The sequence below is a fragment of the Pelophylax lessonae genome, assembly GCF_965119305.1.
Source record: "Pelophylax lessonae genome assembly, chromosome: 7".
NCBI classification, from domain to species: domain Eukaryota; kingdom Metazoa; phylum Chordata; class Amphibia; order Anura; family Ranidae; genus Pelophylax; species Pelophylax lessonae.
The window spans coordinates 301,246,064-301,271,528 of record NC_138774.1 but is presented as its reverse complement, the minus strand read 5'-3'; the positions used below and the strand labels follow the sequence as shown (position 1 = coordinate 301,271,528).

The 25,465-nt window shown below is 47.3% G+C and overlaps 1 protein-coding gene across 1 annotated transcript in view; it reads left to right on the top strand.

Annotated features, from left to right (window-relative positions):
• The window catches only part of ZMYM3 (zinc finger MYM-type containing 3), a 106,410-nt gene that overhangs the window by 43,672 nt on the left and 37,273 nt on the right, over nucleotides 1-25,465 (top strand). The window contains exon 16 of the mRNA XM_082263468.1: nucleotides 10,641-10,839. Coding sequence (XP_082119594.1) covers nucleotides 10,641-10,839 — 199 coding nt within the window. The remainder of the gene's footprint in view (nucleotides 1-10,640; nucleotides 10,840-25,465) is intronic.

Below are 25,465 nucleotides of genomic sequence, written 5' to 3'. Positions count from 1 at the left end.
CCAGATGGATCAGACAGACGGTGGTACAGGCTTATTCTATTAAGGGTCGGGAGCCCCCGTTCCCTGTTAAGGCGCACTCCACTCGGGCACTTAGTGCGTCATGGGCCTTTCGCCATCAGGCGTCAGTGGTCCAGGTGTGCAAGGCGGCTACCTGGTCGTCGGTGCATACCTTTACAAAACATTATAAAGTTGATGTAATGGCATCATCTGATGCCGTGTTTGGCCGCAAGGTTTTGCAGGCCGCCATTTGAGGAGACCAGTGGTCTACCTCGAGGGTTTTTTCCGTTGGAAATTTTTTCTTTTTAGTCTCATTCTTTGTTTATAATGAGCCTTTAAAACTTCTAGTTTGGCACCGGTTGGGCCTTCTAGATTGGATTTGATTTTTGTCAATCCCACCCCTCATTTGTGGCACTGCTTCTGGATGTCCCAGCTCTTGAGAATCAAGAAGACTACGTCTGTCAATGAGCGATAGAGAAAAATTGATTTTTGTAAGATCTTACCGTAAAATCCTTTTCTCTTAAGCTCATTGACAGACGTAGTACCCGCCCCTCTATCATTGAGTTGGGTTGGGTTAAATTCTCTGTTACTGCTTTAGAACAGAACTGATTGATTCCCTGTAGCAGAGAGAGGGAGGATATACCCTCAGGGACTGCCCCTAAGGTGGAGCCAGAACGTTTTGTCTTTCTGCCTAGTCCTACTCCTGCGGAGACAACATAACCCAGCTCTTGAGAATCAAGAAGACTACGTCTGTCAATGAGCTTAAGAGAAAAGGATTTTACGGTAAGATCTTACAAAAATCCATTTTTTTTTTTTACCTTTTTTTTTCTCCCCTTTTCTTTTAGCTTTTTTTTTTTTTATTTATTTATTTACCTGTTTTCCCTTTTATTTACTTTTTTTTTTTAACCTTTTTTCTTCCGTTCATTGACGGACACGGCTCCTGATCATCTTCACCATTGGGTTATACTGTCCCCTACCGGAGTAGGACACTAGGCAGAAAAAGTCTGGCTACGCCTATGGGCGGTCCCAGAGGGTATTCTCCCACTCTCTGCTATAGGTACTTTTTTCTCCTGTTTTTTTTTCCTGTGAGATCTACAATCAGCTGCCGGACTGGGGGCTGGATAATCTAGATCCAGTGGTCACCCCAGTTTGGCCAGCGAGCGCGTGCAAACCTCAGCTCCGTGCTAGGTGGTCCGCAACATAGCCCCACCAGACGAGGGCTGGCCTGCGAGTTAAACACCTCACAAAGTCGCATATGAGCGGGGTCTCGGCCTGAGTCGCAGCGTTCCTTCTGGCCGATGGCCCCCCCATTTTGATGGAGAGGAGGTTCTTTCTGGAGTGGTGCCCACCTGGTATGGTAACTGTCCGCTCTCTCCCCCTGGAGGGTTTTAGGGTAGACGTGGGCCCCTCCATGGGATGGTCGGACCCCCAGGTTTCCCTCCTTCCTGTTAGTCACCCCCCTCATTGGTCTAGTGGTCCTTGTGGGCCATCTCGCCCCCCTCCCCTCCTTTACTATGCTGGGGCTTTGGGGTGTTTTGGTCCATCTCCTGGGGTGGGGGCAAGGTGCTGTGCTGGCGATGGTGGACCCACCTGGTGCTGCGCCGGGCCGCCATGTTCTTGTAGCACGGTGCCGCCATTTTCCAGTAGCCTGTGTGCTCAATGCAAGGCGCCCATGTTTGTGTAGTCCGGCAAACATTTTTGCGGTGGTTTGTTATTGAAAATAGTGGCGGCCATGACAGTGGCGCCCTGTGGGCGGTGATTTCAGTGGTGGGAGCCTCCTCATTCCTTTGTGCTGACTCCTGCATCTTTTCACTTCCTGATCGTTGACTGCAGGTACCTGTTTCTGTGGATGGGGAGTCTGGTGGGGTCCTCTCCCTCTCTGCTGAGGATCGATTGGTGCTCTGTTACTGGAGACCGGTTGGTGCTGCCGATGCGGTTTGGGGTCAACCTATTGACTCATGGAGTCCTTGGAGCACATTTCCCCACCTGTTCCCCTCAGAGGCTGCGGGGCCCTTAGGGGTCCCAACCATCCATTGATGCACTGACGGCGGTCCCGGACTCCTATGTGTCCCAGGTGGAGGGCTTTTTTGGGCAACAGGCTAGCAAAAAGCCCCCCCCTTCCCCTGCCTCATCTGTCTCCTCAGTTACGGAATCTGATTCAGCCGCCATGGATGTGGGTCACTCTGCTGGGTCTGCGTCACGCGCCCTGAATTCTCAGATAGTGAGGATGATTCCTCTCCTCCTGTAGCTGTGCAGGAAAAGATGCTGGTGGATGCACTGATTGTATCTGTGCGTGAGACCTTGAAGATGGAGGACACCGCTGAAGCTGCGTCAGAGGCGTCGGTTCCCTTTGGCACTAACAAGCCATCCAGAGCGGCACAGGTGTTCCCTTTACCCGCCTATTTTGACAGAATTGTCGCTAAAGAGTGGGAACGACCAAACATCCCCTTGTGGTCCCTAAGCGATTTGCTATGCGGTACCCCTATGAGGAGTCCCTTCTTAAAAAGTGGACTGTTTCACCAGTGGTGGGCCCTCAAGGTTGAATAAGGCAACCATGATTCCGGTTGAAGAAGTCTCCGGTCTTTCAGAACCTGGCTGACAGGAAGGCGGAGGCTGTGGCCTGCAATATTGTACACTGTGGCTGCTTCCCCCTGCCTTTGCTGAGCTGGGGGACCAGTTGGTCCAGGGGCTGCAGTTTATCTGCAATGCCTTTTTGGATGCGGCTCCCATAGTTGCTAGGCTCTCGATTTTCGCTGTGGTCCTTCGGCGTATTTTTTAGCTCAAATGCTGGTCTGCGGACCAGACTTCTAAAAGGTCTGACCTTTTCAGGGAGATCGCCTGTTTGGAGCTACCCTGGATGACACCATCAAGGTCTCACAGGGGGGAAGAGTACCTTTCTTCTGCAGGCTAGTAAGGGCAAGGACCCTCGTCTTAGACGTGGGCCATCTTTCTTGGCTCATAGGAAAGTTTTTTTTTTTTTCGTCCCTCGGTGAATGACAAGGGATCAAAGCTCTTCAGGGCCTCCTATTGTGGATCTAAGCGAACTTGGTCTGGCAAGTCGAGAGCGGGCTTCTCCAGACCCGCGGACAAGGCTCCTTAGCCTTGCATGAAGATGCGTCCTCACTCGTATCGGGGATGGGGGGACCTCTTCGCTGGTTTCCGGACCCGTGGACTTCCTTGGTACAAGACAAGTGGGTCCACTAAGTCATACAGTCCAGCTACAAGTTTGAGTTTCGTTCTTACTCTCCGGAAAGATTCTTTCCTTCTAACTTGCGCCTGTCCACAGACCGCTTACAGGGTCTTTGAGGCGGTACAAGACCTGTTACTTCAAGGGGTGCTTGACCCGTTTGACATCGAAACGTTTTCAGGGGTTTTACTCAAACCTGTTAACAGTTCCCAGGAAGGAAGGCAAGGTGTGTCCAATTCTGGACCTTAAGGCGCTGAACTGCTTTGTGCGGGTGCAGAAGTTCAGAATGGAGTCCATTTACACGGTGATGGCATCCCTGCATCGGGGGATTTTCTTGCCTCTATCGACATCAGGGACGCTCACCTTCACATACCAATATGTGCCAGTCACCAGCGCTTCCTCCGCTTTGCCGTGAGATAGGATCATTATCCGTTATCAGCGTTACTCTTTGGTCTCGCCTCTGCTCCTCGCATCTTCACAAAAGTGTTGGCCCTGGTGCTAGCATTGTTACGCCAGCGGGGGATCGCAGTCCTCGGCTACTTGGACAACCTCCTTCTGTGAGTGGAGTCTCCTACTGCTCTGATGGAAAACCTGGAGATCACCATACAAACTCTGAGGGAGTTCGGCTGGATTCTGAATTTTCAGAAGTCTGCTTTGGTTCCGACCACAAAGCTGGACTATCTGGGTCTGACCCTGGATTTGGCCTTAGCCAGAGTGCTCCTTCCTCTGGACAAACTCCAGAAACTGCAGGCTGCAATTAGTCTCCTGTTGCCCAGCAGATGGTTATCCCTCCGGACTTGCATGCGGGTGCCGGGCCTGATGGTGTCTACCTTTTTGAGGCGGTTCCGTTTGCACAGTTCCATATGAGGTCCCTGCAAAGGGAGATTCTGGGCAAATAGGACAAGAATCTGCTGTCTCTGCACAATCAGATCTGGCTGAGCTGGGGTACAAAAGAGTCCCTGATATGGTGGCTCCGTTCTCTGGCGTTTCGGCTGGGGAAATCCTTCCTCCCCTTGTATTGGACAGTGGCTACCACAGATGCCAGCCTACCCTGGTGGGGAGGCATCCTCAGCAAAAATTCTGCTCAGGGGGTCTGGACGCTGGAAGAGTCCAGACTACTGATCAATGCCCTGGAACTCCAAGTGCCTGGAGCATTGGATGGATCGTCTTCCGGAAAGGCCAATGCCCATTCAATTGGACAATGCCATGGCTTATGTCAATCACCAAGGGGGCACAAGTGTCCTTGCGGCTCTGGATGTAGCTGGCATTCTAAGGTGGGCAGATCGTTTCATTCCAGTCCTTTCCGCGGTACACATTCCCAGAGTGGAAAACTGGCAGACCGATTCAGACTTCTATGCAGGATCGAGGCAGAAGGGATTCCGGTCATCTTAGTGGCCCTGGACTGGCCTTGCCGGGCTTGGTATGCCGATCTGGTGCGGCTGGTCGCCAAAGTTCTTTGGAAGCTACCTCTCAGGGAGGATCTGCTTTCCCAAGGGGTCGATCTTCCATCCTGCTTTACAGTCGCTGGCTTTGATGGCTTGACTGTTGAACACCAGTGGCTAAAGGATAGAGGTTTGTCTGAGTCAGGGATTCCAACGCTGTTAAAAGCTAGGAACTCTACTTCTAGGAAGATCTACCATTGTGCGTGGAAGATATAAATTGCGTGGTGTGTGTCTCTTATGGTTCATCCTCGGTCTTTTTCAGTGGCTTAGATCTTGACCCTCCTTCAATGGGGGGTTGAGCAGAAACTGGCCTTGAGTACTATCAGGGGCCAGGTGTCGGCCTCGGCAGTCTTCTTTCAACGGCCCTTGGCCAGACACACTTATTGGTGCGTACTTTTCTTCAGGGAGTTCGGCACTTGGCTCCTCCAGTGCGGTCTCCAATGCCTCCTTGGGACCTCAATTTGGTACTCTCGCTCCTCCAGAAGCCTCCTTTTTACAATCTTTGGGAGATTACTTTGCTTACGCTGTCCCAGAAGGTGGCCTTTTTGGTGGCTATCACCTCAGTGCGCAGGGTGTCTGAACTGGCGGCGTTATCCTGTCGTTCACCTTACTTGGTGGTTCACAGAGATAAGGTGGTTCTTCGCCCCTGTCCGTTGTTTCGTCGTTCCTTGTCTCTGATTTCCATTTGAATGGAGACATTGTGTTGCCTTCCCTGTGTCCCAGGCCAAAACATCTGAAGGAAATTGCCTTGTGTGCCTTGGTTGTGGTTTGGGCAATTGGGATGTACCTGGCAGCTACGGAGTCTTTTAGGAAGTCAGATTCACTATTTGTGCTCATGGATGGGCCTCAGAAAGGGTTGTCCGCTTCCTCTGCGACCATTTCCAGATGGATCAGACTGACGGTGGTTCATGCCTATTCCATCAGGGGTCAGGTTCCTCCTCCTCCTCCCTATCAAGGCGCACTCTACTCGGGCGCTCAGTGCCTCCTGGTCTTTCCGGCGTCAGTGATGCAGGTTTGCAAGGCGGCCACCTGGTCGTCGATGCACACTTTAACAAAGTTCTATAAAGTGGATGTGTTGGCATCTGCGGATGCTTCTTTTGGCCGCATGGTTTTGCAGGCTTCTGTTTAGAGGACCTGATCCTCTTTGAGGGTGTATTGTTTTTTTCAGGTAGGTTCCAGTTGTTTCAGTTGAGCTCCATGTTACCTGGTTGGCTACTGTTTAGCCTTGGGAATTTATTTTTTGCTGTGCTTTGGGACGTCCCAATGGTTCTGACAATCAGGAGCTGTGTCCATCAATGAATGAAAAAGAAAATGTTTTTTTTTTGACTTACCGTGAAATGCATTTCTCTGATGTTCATTGGTGGACACAGCACCACCCCCTCTATGGAGTTGTAATTCTTCTGACACTGCTTGTAACAAAACTGAGCGCCTATAGCTGAGAGTGGGAGTAAACCTCCTAGGACCGCCCATAGGCGTAGGCAGAGTTTTTTTCTGCCTAGTGTCCTACTTCTGTAATGGGCAGTATAACCTAATGGTTAAGATCAGGAGCTGTGTCCGCCAATGAACATCAGAAAAATGGATTTTACCGTAAGACAAAAATCCCAGTTTTTTGCACACTTTATCCTTTTTTTTTTTTTTTTTTTTTTTTTAATGTGCTCCCCCCCTTTTTTTTAACCTCCCCCCCCCCCCTTTATTTGCCTCCCGCCACCCCTTGCCTCTTCTTCTTCTTCTTCTTTTTTTTTTTTTCTAAATTTTCCACCTCTCCCCTGCCCATCATTCCCCTCGGCACATGTTGTGCACTGTCCTCTCTACCTCCTGGGTTAGTGCATGTCCCATATCTCAGGAGGCAAAGCCTTTTATTTAGTGGAGGGGGTGGGCCTAGCGGCTGATCATCGGCAGACACGCCGGCTGAACCCGCAACAGCCGGCAGTCTCTTGATGATGTCACAACAAAACATGGCGGCGCAGGTTGAACACTGCCAAAAGCAAAAGAGGGTCTCTGCTGGGTTCAGTGAGTTTCCAAAATGTGCCAAACTCACCACCTGCTAAGTAGGGGTTTAAAAATTAAAAAATGGGGAGGGGATTGAAAATGAATTTGTAAGGGCAGTTCACACCGCGGGCAGTCCAGTGCAGTTTCTTTTTTTTCTGCTTGAGAAACGCATGGATAGCGGGTTATAAGGTTTCCAATGGCAAAGTTCACACCAGTGCATTCCTGAAAAAAAAGTAGAACCTGCTGCATTTTTTCTGTACTGGAATGCAGTAAAATGGATAAAAAATGCACCAGAATTAACGTCCTTGTTTAAGGTGAAGAAAAAGTGCATCGGAAACGTGCTAAAAACATGGATGCAGGAACGGATCCAGACTGTGTTTCTATGGTGTGAACCGGCCCTTCGTTTTGAAAAATAAAAAGCTGGTATGACCACCATGCACGGCGGCTTCTGATTCTGCTGCTCCAGTTTTTTTGTAAATCCCCCTCAGTGTCCTCTGCCGTCTGTACCCCTCCCTGTAGTCCAGAGACTTCAGAGATGACGTCATCACGCAGGGAACGCTGGATACAATTTGCATAGAGTTCCGCCCAGTAACAGCAGTGATCAAATGACACGTTGCAGCCTTGTCACCGCCCACCACTGTCTGGGAAGAACACTTTAGCCTGTCACCGCCCCCCACTGTCTGGGAAGAACACTTTAGTCTGTCACCGCCCACCACTGTCTGGGAAGAACACTTTATTCTGTCTCCGCCCACCACTGTCTGGGAAGAACACTTTATTCTGTCTCCGCCCACCACTGTCTGGGAAGAACACTTTAGTCTGTCTCCGCCCACCACTGTCTGGGAAGAACACTTTAGTCTGTCTCCGCCCACCACTGTCTGGGAAGAACACTTTAGTCTGTCTCCGCCCCCCACTGTCTGGGAGGAACTCTTTAGTCTTGTCACCGCCCCCCACTGTCTGGGAGGAACTCTTTAGTCTTGTCACCGCCCACCACTGTCTGGGAGGAACTCTTTAGTCTTGTCACCGCCCACCACTGTCTGGGAAGAACACTTTAGTCTGTCTCCGCCCACCACTGTCTGGGAAGAACACTTTAGTCTGTCACCGCCCCCCACTGTCTGGGAGGAACTCTTTAGTCTTGTCACCGCCCACCACTGTCTGGGAGGAACTCTTTAGTCTTGTCACCGCCCACCACTGTCTGGGAAGAACACTTTAGTCTGTCGCTGCCCCCCACTGTCTGGGAGGAACTCTTTAGTCTGTCACCGCCCCCCACTGTCTGGGAAGAACACTTTAGTCGGTCACCGCCCCCCACTGTCTGGGAAGAACACTTTAGTCTGTCACCGCCCCCCACTGTCTGGGAAGAACACTTTAGTCTGTCACCGCCCACCACTGTCTGGGAAGAACACTTTAGTCTGTCACCGCCCCCCACTGTCTGGGAGGAACTCTTTAGTCTGTCACCGCCCCCCCACTGTCTGGGAGGAACTCTTTAGTCTGTCACCGCCCCCCACTGTCTGGGAAGAACACTTTAGTCTGTCTCCGCCCACCACTGTCTGGGAAGAACACTTTAGTCTGTCACCGCCCCCCACTGTCTGGGAAGAACACTTTAGTCTGTCACCGCCCCCCACTGTCTGGGAAGAACACTTTAGTCTGTCACCGCCCCCCACTGTCTGGGAGGAACTCTTTAGTCTGTCACCGCCCACCACTGTCTGGGAAGAACACTTAAGTCTGTCACCGCCCCCCACTGTCTGGGAAGAACACTTAAGTCTGTCACCGCCCCCCACTGTCTGGGAAGAACACTTTAGTCTGTCTCCGCCCCCCACTGTCTGGGAGGAACTCTTTAGTCTGTCTCCGCCCCCCACTGTCTGGGAGGAACTCTTTAGTCTGTCACCGCCCACCACTGTCTGGGAAGAACACTTTAGTCTGTCACCGCCCCCCACTGTCTGGGAAGAACACTTTAGTCTGTCACCGCCCCCCACTGTCTGGGAAGGACACTTTATTCTGTCTCCGCCCCCCACTGTCTGGGAGAACACTTTAGTCTGTCACCGCCCCCCACTGTCTGGGAAGAACACTTTATTCTGTCACCGCCCACCACTGTCTGGGAAGAACACTTTATTCTGTCACCGCCCACCACTGTCTGGGAAGAACACTTAAGTCTGTCACCGCCCCCCACTGTCTGGGAAGAACACTTTAGTCTGTCTCCGCCCCCCACTGTCTGGGAGGAACTCTTTAGTCTGTCTCCGCCCCCCACTGTCTGGGAGGAACTCTTTAGTCTGTCACCGCCCCCCACTGTCTGGGAGGAACTCTTTAGTCTGTCACAGCCCCCCACTGTCTGGGAGGAACTCTTTAGTCTGTCACCGCCCCCCACTGTCTGGGAGAACACTTTATTCTGTCTCCGCCCCCCACTGTCTGGGAAGGACACTTTATTCTGTCTCCGCCCCCCACTGTCTGGGAGAACACTTTAGTCTGTCACCGCCCCCCACTGTCTGGGAAGAACACTTTAGTCTGTCACCGCCCACCACTGTCTGGGAAGAACACTTTAGTCTGTCTCCGCCCCCCACTGTCTGGGAGGAACTCTTTAGTCTGTCTCCGCCCCCCACTGTCTGGGAGGAACTCTTTAGTCTTGTCACCGCCCCCCACTGTCTGGGAGGAACTCTTTAGTCTGTCTCCGCCCACCACTGTCTGGGAGGAACACTTTAGTCTGTCATCGCCCCCCACTGTCTGGGAAGAACACTTTATTCTGTCTCCGCCCCCCACTGTCTGGGAGAACACTTTAGTCTGTCACCGCCCCCCACTGTCTGGGAAGAACACTTTAGTCTGTCACCGCCCCCCACTGTCTGGGAGAACACTTTAGTCTGTCTCCGCCCACCACTGTCTGGGAAGAACACTTTAGTCTGTCACCGCCCCCCACTGTCTGGGAAGAACATCTGTCACCGCCCCCCACTGTCTGGGAAGAACACTTTAGTCTGTCACAGCCCCCCACTGTCTGGGAAGAACACTTTAGTCTGTCACAGCCCCCCACTGTCTGGGAGAACACTTTAGTCTGTCACCGCCCCCCACTGTCTGGGAAGAACACTTTAGTCTGTCACAGCCCCCCACTGTCTGGGAGAACACTTTAGTCTGTCACCGCCCACCACTGTCTGGGAGGAACACTTTAGTCTGTCACCGCCCCCCACTGTCTGGGAAGAACACTTTAGTCTGTCACAGCCCCCCACTGTCTGGGAGAACACTTTAGTCTGTCACCGCCCACCACTGTCTGGGAGGAACACTTTAGTCTGTCACCGCCCCCCACTGTCTGGGAAGAACACTTTAGTCTGTCACCGCCCCCCACTGTCTGGGAGAACACTTTAGTCTGTCACAGCCCCCCACTGTCTGGGAGAACACTTTAGTCTGTCACAGCCCCCCACTGTCTGGGAGAACACTTTAGTCTGTCACCGCCCACCACTGTCTGGGAGGAACACTTTAGTCTGTCACCGCCCCCCACTGTCTGGGAAGAACACTTTAGTCTGTCACCGCCCCCCACTGTCTGGGAGAACACTTTAGTCTGTCACCGCCCCCCACTGTCTGGGAGAACACTTTAGTCTGTCTCCGCCCACCACTGTCTGGGAAGAACACTTTAGTCTGTCACCGCCCACCACTGTCTGGGAAGAACACTTTAGTCTGTCACCGCCCCCCACTGTCTGGGAAGAACACTTTAGTCTGTCACAGCCCCCCACTGTCTGGGAAGAACACTTTAGTCTTGTCACCGCCCCCCACTGTCTGGGAAGAACTCTTTATTCTGTCACCGCCCACCACTGTCTGGGAGGAACTCTTTAGTCCCGAGGAATGATGGGACATGTAGTTTTTGGACATGACACGCAGTACACATGGGACAATCCTCCTGAACTTGTAAGGCGCTTTATGATGACATCACCGGTCATTGTCATATTGTTTTATTAGGCAAAAAATGAATTGTGGGGGTGTAGTGCTCGGGGTGAGAGCTTACATACATGGGGCGGAGCTTTAATCGGTGTCCTCCCCTCCCCCTTTGTTAGGTGCCTGTACCTCTGCTGCTCCCCACCACTCTGGAGAGCACAGACAAAATCGTGGAAACCATTGAAGAACTGAAAGCTAAAATCCCATCCAACCCCCTGGAAGCCGACATCCTGGCCATGGCGGAAATGATTGCCGAAGCCGAGGAACTCGACAAAACCTCAGACCTGTGCGGGAAGACGGGAAGAGAATCCTCTGATGGTACGTTACATTGTGTTCTGTATTGGGACGATACATTGTGTTCTGTATTGGGACGATACATTGTGTTCTGTATTGGGGTGATACATTGTGTTCTGTATTGGGACGATACATTGTGTTCTGTATTGGGACGATACATTGTGTTCTGTATTGGGACGATACATTGTGTTCTGTATTGGGGTGATACATTGTGTTCTGTATTGGGGTGATACATTGTGTTCTGTATTGGGACGATACATTGTGTTCTGTATTGGGACGATACATTGTGTTCTGTATTGGAATGATACATTGTGTTCTGTATTGGGACGATACATTGTGTTCTGTATTGGGACGATACATTGTGTTCTGTATTGGGGTGATACATTGTGTTCTGTATTGGGGTGATACATTGTGTTCTGTATTGGGACGATACATTGTGTTCTGTATTGGGACGATACATTGTGTTCTGTATTGGGACGATACATTGTGTTCTGTATTGGAATGATACATTGTGTTCTGTACTGGGACGATACATTGTGTTCTGTACTGGGACGATACATTGTGTTCTGTATTGGGACGATACATTGTGTTCTGTATTGGGACGATACATTGTGTTCTGTATTGGGACGATACATTGTGTTCTGTATTGGGACGATACATTGTGTTCTGTATTGGAATGATACATTGTGTTCTGTATTGGGACGATACATTGTGTTCTGTATTGGGACGATACATTGTGTTCTGTATTGGGACGATACATTGTGTTCTGTATTGGGACGATACATTGTGTTCTGTATTGGGGCGATACATTGTGTTCTGTATTGGGACGATACATTGTGTTCTGTATTGGAATGATACATTGTGTTCTGTACTGGGACGATACATTGTGTTCTGTACTGGGACGATACATTGTGTTCTGTATTGGGACGATACATTGTGTTCTGTATTGGGACGATACATTGTGTTCTGTATTGGGGCGATACATTGTGTTCTGTATTGGGACGATACATTGTGTTCTGTATTGGGATGATACATTGTGTTCTGTATTGGGACGATACATTGTGTTCTGTATTGGGACGATACATTGTGTTCTGTATTGGGGTGATACATTGTGTTCTGTATTGGAATGATACATTGTGTTCTGTATTGGAATGATACATTGTGTTCTGTATTGGAATGATACATTGTGTTCTGTACTGGGACGATACATTGTGTTCTGTACTGGGACGATACATTGTGTTCTGTATTGGGACGATACATTGTGTTCTGTATTGGGACGATACATTGTGTTCTGTATTGGGGTGACACATTGTGTTCTGTATTGGGGTGATACATTGTGTTCTGTATTGGGACGATACATTGTGTTCTGTATTGGGACGATACATTGTGTTCTGTATTGGGACGATACATTGTGTTCTGTATTGGGACGATACATTGTGTTCTGTATTGGGACGATACATTGTGTTCTGTATTGGGACGATACATTGTGTTCTGTATTGGGGTGACACATTGTGTTCTGTACTGGGACGATACATTGTGTTCTGTACTGGGACGATACATTGTGTTCTGTATTGGGACGATACATTGTGTTCTGTATTGGGACGATACATTGTGTTCTGTATTGGGACGATACATTGTGTTCTGTATTGGGACGATACATTGTGTTCTGTATTGGGACGATACATTGTGTTCTGTATTGGAATGATACATTGTGTTCTGTATTGGGATGATACATTGTGTTCTGTATTGGGACGATACATTGTGTTCTGTATTGGGACGATACATTGTGTTCTGTATTGGGACGATACATTGTGTTCTGTATTGGGGTGACACATTGTGTTCTGTATTGGGGTGATACATTGTGTTCTGTATTGGAATGATACATTGTGTTCTGTATTGGGATGATACATTGTGTTCTGTATTGGGACGATACATTGTGTTCTGTATTGGGGTGATACATTGTGTTCTGTATTGGGACGATACATTGTGTTCTGTACTGGGACGATACATTGTGTTCTGTATTGGGACGATACATTGTGTTCTGTATTGGGACGATACATTGTGTTCTGTATTGGGACGATACATTGTGTTCTGTATTGGGACGATACATTGTGTTCTGTATTGGAATGATACATTGTGTTCTGTATTGGAATGATACATTGTGTTCTGTATTGGGACGACACATTGTGTTCTGTATTGGGACGACACATTGTGTTCTGTATTGGGACGATACATTGTGTTCTGTATTGGAATGATACATTGTGTTCTGTATTGGGACGACACATTGTGTTCTGTATTGGGACGATACATTGTGTTCTGTATTGGAATGATACATTGTGTTCTGTATTGGGACGATACATTGTGTTCTGTATTGGGACGATACATTGTGTTCTGTATTGGGACGATACATTGTGTTCTGTATTGGAATGATACATTGTGTTCTGTACTGGGACGATACATTGTGTTCTGTATTGGGACGATACATTGTGTTCTGTATTGGGAAGGGATTCCTCTGATTGGATGACACATTGTGTTCTGTATTGGAATGATACATTGTGTTCTGTATTGGGACGATACATTGTGTTCTGTATTGGGACGATACATTGTGTTCTGTATTGGAATGATACATTGTGTTCTGTATTGGGATGATACATTGTGTTCTGTATTGGAATGATACATTGTGTTCTGTATTGGAATGATACATTGTGTTCTGTATTGGGACGATACATTGTGTTCTGTATTGGGGTGATACATTGTGTTCTGTATTGGGGTGATACATTGTGTTCTGTATTGGGACGATACATTGTGTTCTGTATTGGGACGATACATTGTGTTCTGTATTGGGGTGATACATTGTGTTCTGTATTGGAATGATACATTGTGTTCTGTATTGGGACGATACATTGTGTTCTGTATTGGGACGATACATTGTGTTCTGTATTGGAATGATACATTGTGTTCTGTACTGGGACGATACATTGTGTTCTGTATTGGGGTGATACATTGTGTTCTGTATTGGAATGATACATTGTGTTCTGTATTGGGACGATACATTGTGTTCTGTATTGGGGTGATACATTGTGTTCTGTATTGGGATGATACATTGTGTTCTGTATTGGGACGATACATTGTGTTCTGTATTGGGACGATACATTGTGTTCTGTATTGGGACGATACATTGTGTTCTGTATTGGAATGATACATTGTGTTCTGTATTGGAATGATACATTGTGTTCTGTATTGGGACGATACATTGTGTTCTGTATTGTAATGATACATTGTGTTCTGTACTGGGACGATACATTGTGTTCTGTACTGGGACGATACATTGTGTTCTGTATTGGAATGATACATTGTGTTCTGTATTGGGACGATACATTGTGTTCTGTATTGGAATGATACATTGTGTTCTGTATTGGGATGATACATTGTGTTCTGTATTGGGACGATACATTGTGTTCTGTATTGGAATGATACATTGTGTTCTGTATTGGAATGATACATTGTGTTCTGTATTGGGATGATACATTGTGTTCTGTATTGGGACGATACATTGTGTTCTGTATTGGAATGATACATTGTGTTCTGTATTGGGGTGATACATTGTGTTCTGTATTGGGACGATACATTGTGTTCTGTATTGGGACGATACATTGTGTTCTGTATTGGGACGATACATTGTGTTCTGTATTGGGACGATACATTGTGTTCTGTATTGGAATGATACATTGTGTTCTGTATTGGGATGATACATTGTGTTCTGTATTGGGACGATACATTGTGTTCTGTATTGGAATGATACATTGTGTTCTGTATTGGGGTGATACATTGTGTTCTGTATTGGGACGATACATTGTGTTCTGTATTGGGACGATACATTGTGTTCTGTATTGGAATGATACATTGTGTTCTGTATTGGGACGATACATTGTGTTCTGTATTGGAATGATACATTGTGTTCTGTATTGGAATGATACATTGTGTTCTGTACTGGGACGACACATTGTGTTCTGTATTGGGGTGATACATTGTGTTCTGTATTGGGGTGATACATTGTGTTCTGTATTGGGGTGATACATTGTGTTCTGTATTGGGACGATACATTGTGTTCTGTATTGGAATGATACATTGTGTTCTGTATTGGGACGATACATTGTGTTCTGTATTGGGACGATACATTGTGTTCTGTATTGGGACGATACATTGTGTTCTGTATTGGAATGATACATTGTGTTCTGTATTGGAATGATACATTGTGTTCTGTATTGGAATGATACATTGTGTTCTGTATTGGGACGATACATTGTGTTCTGTATTGGAATGATACATTGTGTTCTGTATTGGAATGATACATTGTGTTCTGTATTGGGATGATACATTGTGTTCTGTATTGGAATGATACATTGTGTTCTGTATTGGAATGATACATTGTGTTCTGTATTGGGATGATACATTGTGTTCTGTATTGGGACGATACATTGTGTTCTGTATTGGAATGATACATTGTGTTCTGTATTGGAATGATACATTGTGTTCTGTATTGGAATGATACATTGTGTTCTGTATTGGAATGATACATTGTGTTCTGTATTGGGACGACACATTGTGTTCTGTATTGGAATGATACATTGTGTTCTGTATTGGAATGATACATTGTGTTCTGTATTGGGGTGATACATTGTGTTCTGTATTGGGATGATACATTGTGTTCTGTATTGGGACGATACATTGTGTTCTGTATTGGGACGATACATTGTGTTCTGTATTGGGACGATACATTGTGTTCTGTATTGGAATGATACATTGTGTTCTGTATTGGGACGATACATTGTGTTCTGTATTGGAATGATACATTGTGTTCTGTATTGGAATGATACATTGTGTTCTGTATTGGGATGATACATTGTGTTCTGTATTGGGACGATACATTGTGTTCTGTATTGGAATGATACATTGTGTTCTGTATTGGGATGATACATTGTGTTCTGTATTGGGACGATACATTGTGTTCTGTATTGGAATGATACATTGTGTTCTGTATTGGAATGATACATTGTGTTCTGTATTGGGACGATACATTGTGTTCTGTATTGGAATGATACATTGTGTTCTGTATTGGAATGATACATTGTGTTCTGTATTGGGATGATACATTGTGTTCTGTATTGGAATGATACATTGTGTTCTGTATTGGAATGATACATTGTGTTCTGTATTGGGATGATACATTGTGTTCTGTATTGGGACGATACATTGTGTTCTGTATTGGAATGATACATTGTGTTCTGTATTGGAATGATACATTGTGTTCTGTATTGGAATGATACATTGTGTTCTGTATTGGAATGATACATTGTGTTCTGTATTGGAATGATACATTGTGTTCTGTATTGGAATGATACATTGTGTTCTGTATTGGAATGATACATTGTGTTCTGTATTGGAATGATACATTGTGTTCTGTATTGGGACGACACATTGTGTTCTGTATTGGAATGATACATTGTGTTCTGTATTGGAATGATACATTGTGTTCTGTATTGGGACGACACATTGTGTTCTGTATTGGAATGATACATTGTGTTCTGTATTGGGACGACACATTGTGTTCTGTATTGGGACGATACATTGTGTTCTGTATTGGGACGATACATTGTGTTCTGTATTGGGACGACACATTGTGTTCTGTATTGGGACGATACATTGTGTTCTGTATTGGGACGATACATTGTGTTCTGTATTGGAATGATACATTGTGTTCTGTATTGGGACGACACATTGTGTTCTGTATTGGGACGATACATTGTGTTCTGTATTGGGACGATACATTGTGTTCTGTATTGGAATGATACATTGTGTTCTGTATTGGGATGATACATTGTGTTCTGTATTGGAATGATACATTGTGTTCTGTATTGGAATGATACATTGTGTTCTGTATTGGGATGATACATTGTGTTCTGTATTGGGACGATACATTGTGTTCTGTATTGGAATGATACATTGTGTTCTGTATTGGAATGATACATTGTGTTCTGTATTGGAATGATACATTGTGTTCTGTATTGGAATGATACATTGTGTTCTGTATTGGAATGATACATTGTGTTCTGTATTGGAATGATACATTGTGTTCTGTATTGGAATGATACATTGTGTTCTGTATTGGGACGATACATTGTGTTCTGTATTGGGACGATACATTGTGTTCTGTATTGGGATGATACATTGTGTTCTGTATTGGAATGATACATTGTGTTCTGTATTGGGATGATACATTGTGTTCTGTATTGGGACGATACATTGTGTTCTGTATTGGGACGATACATTGTGTTCTGTATTGGGATGATACATTGTGTTCTGTATTGGAATGATACATTGTGTTCTGTATTGGGATGATACATTGTGTTCTGTATTGGGACGATACATTGTGTTCTGTATTGGGATGATACATTGTGTTCTGTATTGGAATGATACATTGTGTTCTGTATTGGAATGATACATTGTGTTCTGTATTGGGACGACACATTGTGTTCTGTACTGGGACGATACATTGTGTTCTGTATTGGAATGACACATTGTGTTCTGTATTGGGACGATACATTGTGTTCTGTATTGGAATGATACATTGTGTTCTGTATTGGGACGACACATTGTGTTCTGTATTGGGATGACACATTGTGTTCTGTATTGGAATGACACATTGTGTTCTGTATTGGGACGATACATTGTGTTCTGTATTGGAATGATACATTGTGTTCTGTATTGGGACGACACATTGTGTTCTGTATTGGAATGATACATTGTGTTCTGTATTGGAATGATACATTGTGTTCTGTATTGGAATGATACATTGTGTTCTGTATTGGGACGACACATTGTGTTCTGTACTGGGACGATACATTGTGTTCTGTATTGGAATGACACATTGTGTTCTGTATTGGGACGATACATTGTGTTCTGTATTGGAATGATACATTGTGTTCTGTATTGGGACGACACATTGTGTTCTGTATTGGGACGACACATTGTGTTCTGTATTGGGACGATACATTGTGTTCTGTATTGGAATGATACATTGTGTTCTGTATTGGGACGACACATTGTGTTCTGTATTGGGACGACACATTGTGTTCTGTATTGGGACGACACATTGTGTTCTGTATTGTGAAAACAATGGTGCGCTCTTTCTAAAAAATATTTAAAAGTCCGATTTTAGGTGTGTAGATCACCAAAAAATGCTCCAGAATTTCCTGCTAGAGGGCGGAGCTGACTTTGGTGGACCAACAGCAGCAGATGACCCCCCAATCATCACTGACTGTGAAATATTTTTGCATTTTATTTGGAAATGAATGTCCCAGAGTCTGGAGGAGGAGTGGAGGGGCACAGAATCCAAGTTGCATGAGGTCCAGGGTGAGGTTCCCCCAGTCAGTGATGATTTAGGGGTCGGTGTCATCTGCTGGTGTTGGTCCACCAAAGTCAGCTCCGCCCTCTAGCAGGAAATTCTGGAGCTCTTCATGCTTCCCTCTGCTGACCGGCTTTATGGAGATCCTGATTTCATTTTCCAGCAGGACTTGGCACCGCCCACACTGCCCAACCTACCAATACCTGGTCACATGATCATGGGATCACTGTGCTTGATTGGCCAGCAAACTGGCCTGACCTAACCCCCATAGATCAGGGATTTCCAAACTACGGCCCTCCAGCTGTTGCGGAACGACAAATCCCATGAGACATTGTAACATTCTGACATTCAGACATGACTAGGCATGATGGGAGTTGTAGTTCCTGAACAACTGGAGGGCCGTAGTTTGGAGAGCCCTGCCATAGAGAATCTGTGAGGAATTGTCAGGAGGAAGATGAGACATCAGACCCAACAATGCAGAGGAGCTGAAGGCCGCTATCAAAGCAACCTGGGCTTCCATAACACCTCAGGAGTGCCACAGGCTGATCGCCTCCATGCCCCCCGCCTCCATGCCACACCTCCATGTCACACCTCCATGCCACGCCGCATTGATGCAGTAATTCATGTAAAAGGAGCCCCGACCAAGTACTGAGTGCATCCTATACTGTACATGGACAGACTTCTCAGGAGTATGGGAAAATACCAGGGGGTATTCAGGGGTATGGGAAAATACTGGGGGGTATTCAGGGGTATGGGAAAATACTGGGGGGTATTCAGGGGTATGGGAAAATACCAGGGGGTATTCAGGGGTATGGGAAAATACTGGGGGGTATTCAGGGGTATGGGAAAATACTGGGGGGTATTCAGGGGTATGGGAAAATACCGGGGGGTATTCAGGGGTATGGGAAAATACCGGGGGGTATTCAGGGGTATGGGAAAATACTGGGGGGTATTCAGGAGTAAGAGAAAATATCGGGGAGGAGATTCAGGGGTATGGGAAAATACCGGGGGGTATTCAGGGGTATGGGAAAATACCGGGGGGTATTCAGGAGTAAGAAAATATCGGGGAGGAGATTCAGGGGTATGGGAAAATACCGGGGGGTATTCAGGAGTAAGAAAATATCGGGGAGGAGATTCAGGGGTATGGGAAAATACCGGGGGGTATTCAGGGGTATGGGAAAATACCGGTGGGTATTCAGGAGTAAGAAAATATCGGGGAGGAGATTCAGGGGTATGGGAAAATACCGGGGGGTATTCAGGGGTATGGGAAAATACTGGGGGGGTATTCAGGGGTATGGGAAAATACCAGGGGGTATTCAGGGGTATGGGAAAATACCAGGGGGTATTCAGGGGTATGGGAAAATACTGGGGGGTATTCAGGGATATGGGAAAATACCGGTGGGTATTCAGGAGTAAGAAAATATCGGGGAGGAGATTCAGGGGTATGGGAAAATACCGGGGGGTATTCAGGGGTATGGGAAAATACTGGGGGGGTATTCAGGGGTATGGGAAAATACCAGGGGGTATTCAGGGGTATGGGAAAATATCGGGGAGGAGATTCAGGGGTATGGGAAAATACTGGGGGGTATTCAGGGGTATGGGAAAATACTGGGGGGTATTCAGGGGTATGGGAAAATACTGGGGGGTATTCAGGGGTATGGGAAAATACCGGGGGGTATTCAGGGGTATGGGAAAATACTGGGGGGTATTCAGGAGTAAGAGAAAATATCGGGGAGGAGATTCAGGGGTATGGGAAAATACCGGGGGGTATTCAGGGGTATGGGAAAATACTGGGGGGGGTATTCAGGGGTATGGGAAAATACCAGGGGGTATTCAGGGGTATGGGAAAATACCAGGGGGTATTCAGGGGTATGGGAAAATACTGGGGGGTATTCAGGGGTATGGAAAAATACCGGGGGGTATTCAGGGGTATGGGAAAATACTGGGGGGGTATTCAGGGGTAAGAGAAAATATCGGGGAGGAGATTCAGGGGTATGGGAAAATACCGGGGGGTATTCAGGGGTATGGGAAAATACCGGGGGGTATTCAGGAGTAAGAAAATATCGGGGAGGAGATTCAGGGGTATGGGAAAATACCGGGGGGTATTCAGGAGTAAGAAAATATCGGGGAGGAGATTCAGGGATATGGGAAAATACCGGTGGGTATTCAGGAGTAAGAAAATATCGGGGAGGAGATTCAGGGGTATGGGAAAATACCGGGGGGTATTCAGGGGTATGGGAAAATACTGGGGGGGTATTCAGGGGTATGGGAAAATACCAGGGGGTATTCAGGGGTATGGGAAAATATCGGGGAGGAGATTCAGGGGTATGGGAAAATACTGGGGGGTATTCAGGGGTATGGGAAAATACTGGGGGGTATTCAGGGGTATGGGAAAATACTGGGGGGTATTCAGGGGTATGGGAAAATACCGGGGGGTATTCAGGGGTATGGGAAAATACTGGGGGGTATTCAGGAGTAAGAGAAAATATCGGGGAGGAGATTCAGGGGTATGGGAAAATACCGGGGGGTATTCAGGGGTATGGGAAAATACTGGGGGGGGTATTCAGGGGTATGGGAAAATACCAGGGGGTATTCAGGGGTATGGGAAAATACCAGGGGGTATTCAGGGGTATGGGAAAATACTGGGGGGTATTCAGGGGTATGGAAAAATACCGGGGGGTATTCAGGGGTATGGGAAAATACTGGGGGGGTATTCAGGGGTAAGAGAAAATATCGGGGAGGAGATTCAGGGGTATGGGAAAATACCGGGGGGTATTCAGGGGTATGGGAAAATACCGGGGGGTATTCAGGAGTAAGAAAATATCGGGGAGGAGATTCAGGGGTATGGGAAAATACCGGGGGGTATTCAGGAGTAAGAAAATATCGGGGAGGAGATTCAGGGATATGGGAAAATACCGGTGGGTATTCAGGAGTAAGAAAATATCGGGGAGGAGATTCAGGGGTATGGGAAAATACCGGGGGGTATTCAGGGGTATGGGAAAATACTGGGGGGGTATTCAGGGGTATGGGAAAATACCAGGGGGTATTCAGGGGTATGGGAAAATATCGGGGAGGAGATTCAGGGGTATGGGAAAATACTGGGGGGTATTCAGGGGTATGGGAAAATACTGGGGGGTATTCAGGGGTATGGGAAAATACTGGGGGGTATTCAGGGGTATGGGAAAATACCGGGGGGTATTCAGGGGTATGGGAAAATACTGGGGGGTATTCAGGAGTAAGAGAAAATATCGGGGAGGAGATTCAGGGGTATGGGAAAATACCGGGGGGTATTCAGGGGTATGGGAAAATACTGGGGGGGTATTCAGGGGTATGGGAAAATACCAGGGGGTATTCAGGGGTATGGGAAAATACCAGGGGGTATTCAGGGGTATGGGAAAATACTGGGGGGTATTCAGGGGTATGGGAAAATACCGGGGGGTATTCAGGGGTATGGGAAAATACTGGGGGGTATTCAGGAGTAAGAGAAAATATCGGGGAGGAGATTCAGGGGTATGGGAAAATACCGGGGGGTATTCAGGGGTATGGGAAAATACCGGGGGGTATTCAGGAGTAAGAAAATATCGGGGAGGAGATTCAGGGGTATGGGAAAATACCGGGGGGTATTCAGGAGTAAGAAAATATCGGGGAGGAGATTCAGAGGTATGGGAAAATACCGGGGGGTATTCAGGGGTATGGGAAAATACCGGTGGGTATTCAGGAGTAAGAAAATATCGGGGAGGAGATTCAGGGGTATGGGAAAATACTGGGGGGGTATTCAGGGGTATGGGAAAATACCAGGGGGTATTCAGGGGTATGGGAAAATACTGGGGGGTATTCAGGGGTATGGGAAAATACCGGGGGGTATTCAGGAGTAAGAAAATATCGGGGAGGAGATTCAGGGGTATGGGAAAATACCGGGGGGTATTCAGGAGTAAGAAAATATCGGGGAGGAGATTCAGGGATATGGGAAAATACCGGTGGGTATTCAGGAGTAAGAAAATATCGGGGAGGAGATTCAGGGGTATGGGAAAATACCGGGGGGTATTCAGGGGTATGGGAAAATACTGGGGGGGTATTCAGGGGTATGGGAAAATACCAGGGGGTATTCAGGGGTATGGGAAAATATCGGGGAGGAGATTCAGGGGTATGGGAAAATACTGGGGGGTATTCAGGGGTATGGGAAAATACTGGGGGGTATTCAGGGGTATGGGAAAATACCGGGGGGTATTCAGGGGTATGGGAAAATACTGGGGGGTATTCAGGAGTAAGAGAAAATATCGGGGAGGAGATTCAGGGGTATGGGAAAATACCGGGGGGTATTCAGGGGTATGGGAAAATATTGGGGGGGTATTCAGGGGTATGGGAAAATACCAGGGGATATTCAGGGGTATGGGAAAATACCGGGGGGTATTCAGGGGTATGGGAAAATACTGGGGGGTATTCAGGGGTATGGGAAAATACCGGGGGGTATTCAGGGGTATGGGAAAATACTGGGGGGGTATTCAGGGGTAAGAGAAAATATCGGGGAGGAGATTCAGGGGTATGGGAAAATACCGGGGGGTATTCAGGGGTATGGGAAAATATCGGGGGGTATTCAGGAGTAAGAAAATATCGGGGAGGAGATTCAGGGGTATGGGAAAATACCGGGGGGTATTCAGGGGTATGGGAAAATACTGGGGGGGTATTCAGGGGTATGGGAAAATACCAGGGGGTATTCAGGGGTATGGGAAAATATCGGGGAGGAGATTCAGGGGTATGGGAAAATACTGGGGGGTATTCAGGGGTATGGGAAAATACTGGGGGGTATTCAGGGGTATGGGAAAATACTGGGGGGTATTCAGGGGTATGGGAAAATACCGGGGGGTATTCAGGGGTATGGGAAAATACTGGGGGGTATTCAGGAGTAAGAGAAAATATCGGGGAGGAGATTCAGGGGTATGGGAAAATACCGGGGGGTATTCAGGGGTATGGGAAAATACTGGGGGGGTATTCAGGGGTATGGGAAAATACTGGGGGGGTATTCAGGGGTATGGGAAAATACCAGGGGGTATTCAGGGGTATGGGAAAATACTGGGGGGTATTCAGGGGTATGGGAAAATACCGGGGGGTATTCAGGGGTATGGGAAAATACTGGGGGGTATTCAGGAGTAAGAGAAAATATCGGGGAGGAGATTCAGGGGTATGGGAAAATACCGGGGGGTATTCAGGGGTATGGGAAAATACTGGGGGGTATTCAGGAGTAAGAAAATATCGGGGAGGAGATTCAGGGGTATGGGAAAATACCGGGGGGTATTCAGGAGTAAGAAAATATCGGGGAGGAGATTCAGGGGTATGGGAAAATACCGGGGGGTATTCAGGGGTATGGGAAAATACCGGTGGGTATTCAGGAGTAAGAAAATATCGGGGAGGAGATTCAGGGGTATGGGAAAATACCGGGGGGTATTCAGGGGTATGGGAAAATACTGGGGGGGTATTCAGGGGTATGGGAAAATACCAGGGGGTATTCAGGGGTATGGGAAAATATCTGGGAGGAGATTAAGGGGTATGGGAAAATACTGGGGGGTATTCAGGGGTATGGGAAAATACTGGGGGGTATTCAGGGGTATGGGAAAATACTGGGGGGTATTCAGGGGTATGGGAAAATACCGGGGGGTATTCAGGGGTATGGGAAAATACTGGGGGGTATTCAGGAGTAAGAGAAAATATCGGGGAGGAGATTCAGGGGTATGGGAAAATACCGGGGGGTATTCAGGGGTATGGGAAAATACCGGGGGGTATTCAGGAGTAAGAAAATATCGGGGAGGAGATTCAGGGGTATGGGAAAATACCGGGGGTTATTCAGGGGTATGGGAAAATACTGGGGGGGTATTCAGGGGTATGGGAAAATACCAGGGGGTATTCAGGGGTATGGGAAAATATCGGGGAGGAGATTCAGGGGTATGGGAAAATACTGGGGGGTATTCAGGGGTATGGGAAAATACTGGGGGGGTATTCAGGGGTATGGGAAAATACTGGGGGGTATTCAGGGGTATGGGAAAATACTGGGGGGGTATTCAGGAGTAAGAGAAAATACCGGGGAGGGGATTCAGGGGTATGGGAAAATACCGGGGGGTATTCAGGGGTATGGGAAAATACTGGGGGGTATTCAGGGGTATGGGAAAATACTGGGGGGGTATTCAGGGATATGGGAAAATACCGGGGGGTGTTCAGGGGTATGGGAAAATACCGGGGGGTATTCAGGAGTAATAGAAAATATCGGGGAGGGGATTCAGGGGTATGGGAAAATACCGGGGGGTATTCAGGGGTATGGGAAAATACTGGGGGGTATTCAGGGGTATGGGAAAATACTGGGGGGGGTATTCAGGAGTAAGAGAAAATATCGGGGAGGGGATTCAGGGGTATGGGAAAATACCGGGGGGTATTCAGGGGTATGGGAAAATATTGGGGGGTATTCAGGGGTATGGGAAAATACTGGGGGGTATTCAGGAGTAAGAGAAAATATCGGGGAGGAGATTCAGGAGTATGGGAAAATACCGGGGAGGGAATTCAGGGGTATGGGAAAATACCGGGGGGTATTCAGGGGTATGGGAAAATACCGAGGGGGTGTTCAGGGGTATGGGAAAATACCGGGGGGTATTCAGGAGTAATAGAAAATATCGGGGAGGGGATTCAGGGGTATGGGAAAATACCGGGGGGTATTCAGGAGTAAGAAAATATCGGGGAGGAGATTCAGGGGTATGGGAAAATACCGGGGGGTATTCAGGAGTAAGAAAATATCGGGGAGGAGATTCAGGGGTATGGGAAAATACCGGGGGGTATTCAGGAGTAAGAGAAAATATCGGGGAGGAGATTCAGGGGTATGGGAAAATACCGGGGAGTATTCAGGGGTATGGGAAAATACTGGGGGGGTATTCAGGGGTATGGGAAAATACCAGGGAGTATTCAGGGGTATGGGAAAATATCGGGGAGGAGATTCAGGGGTATGGGAAAATACTGGGGGGTATTCAGGGGTATGGGAAAATACTGGGGGGGTATTCAGGGGTATGGGAAAATACTGGGGGGTATTCAGGGGTATGGGAAAATACTGGGGGGGTAATTCAGGAGTAAGAGAAAATACCGGGGAGGGGATTCAGGGGTATGGGAAAATACCGGGGGGTATTCAGGGGTATGGGAAAATACTGGGGGGTATTCAGGGGTATGGGAAAATACTGGGGGGTATTCAGGAGTAAGAGAAAATATCGGGGA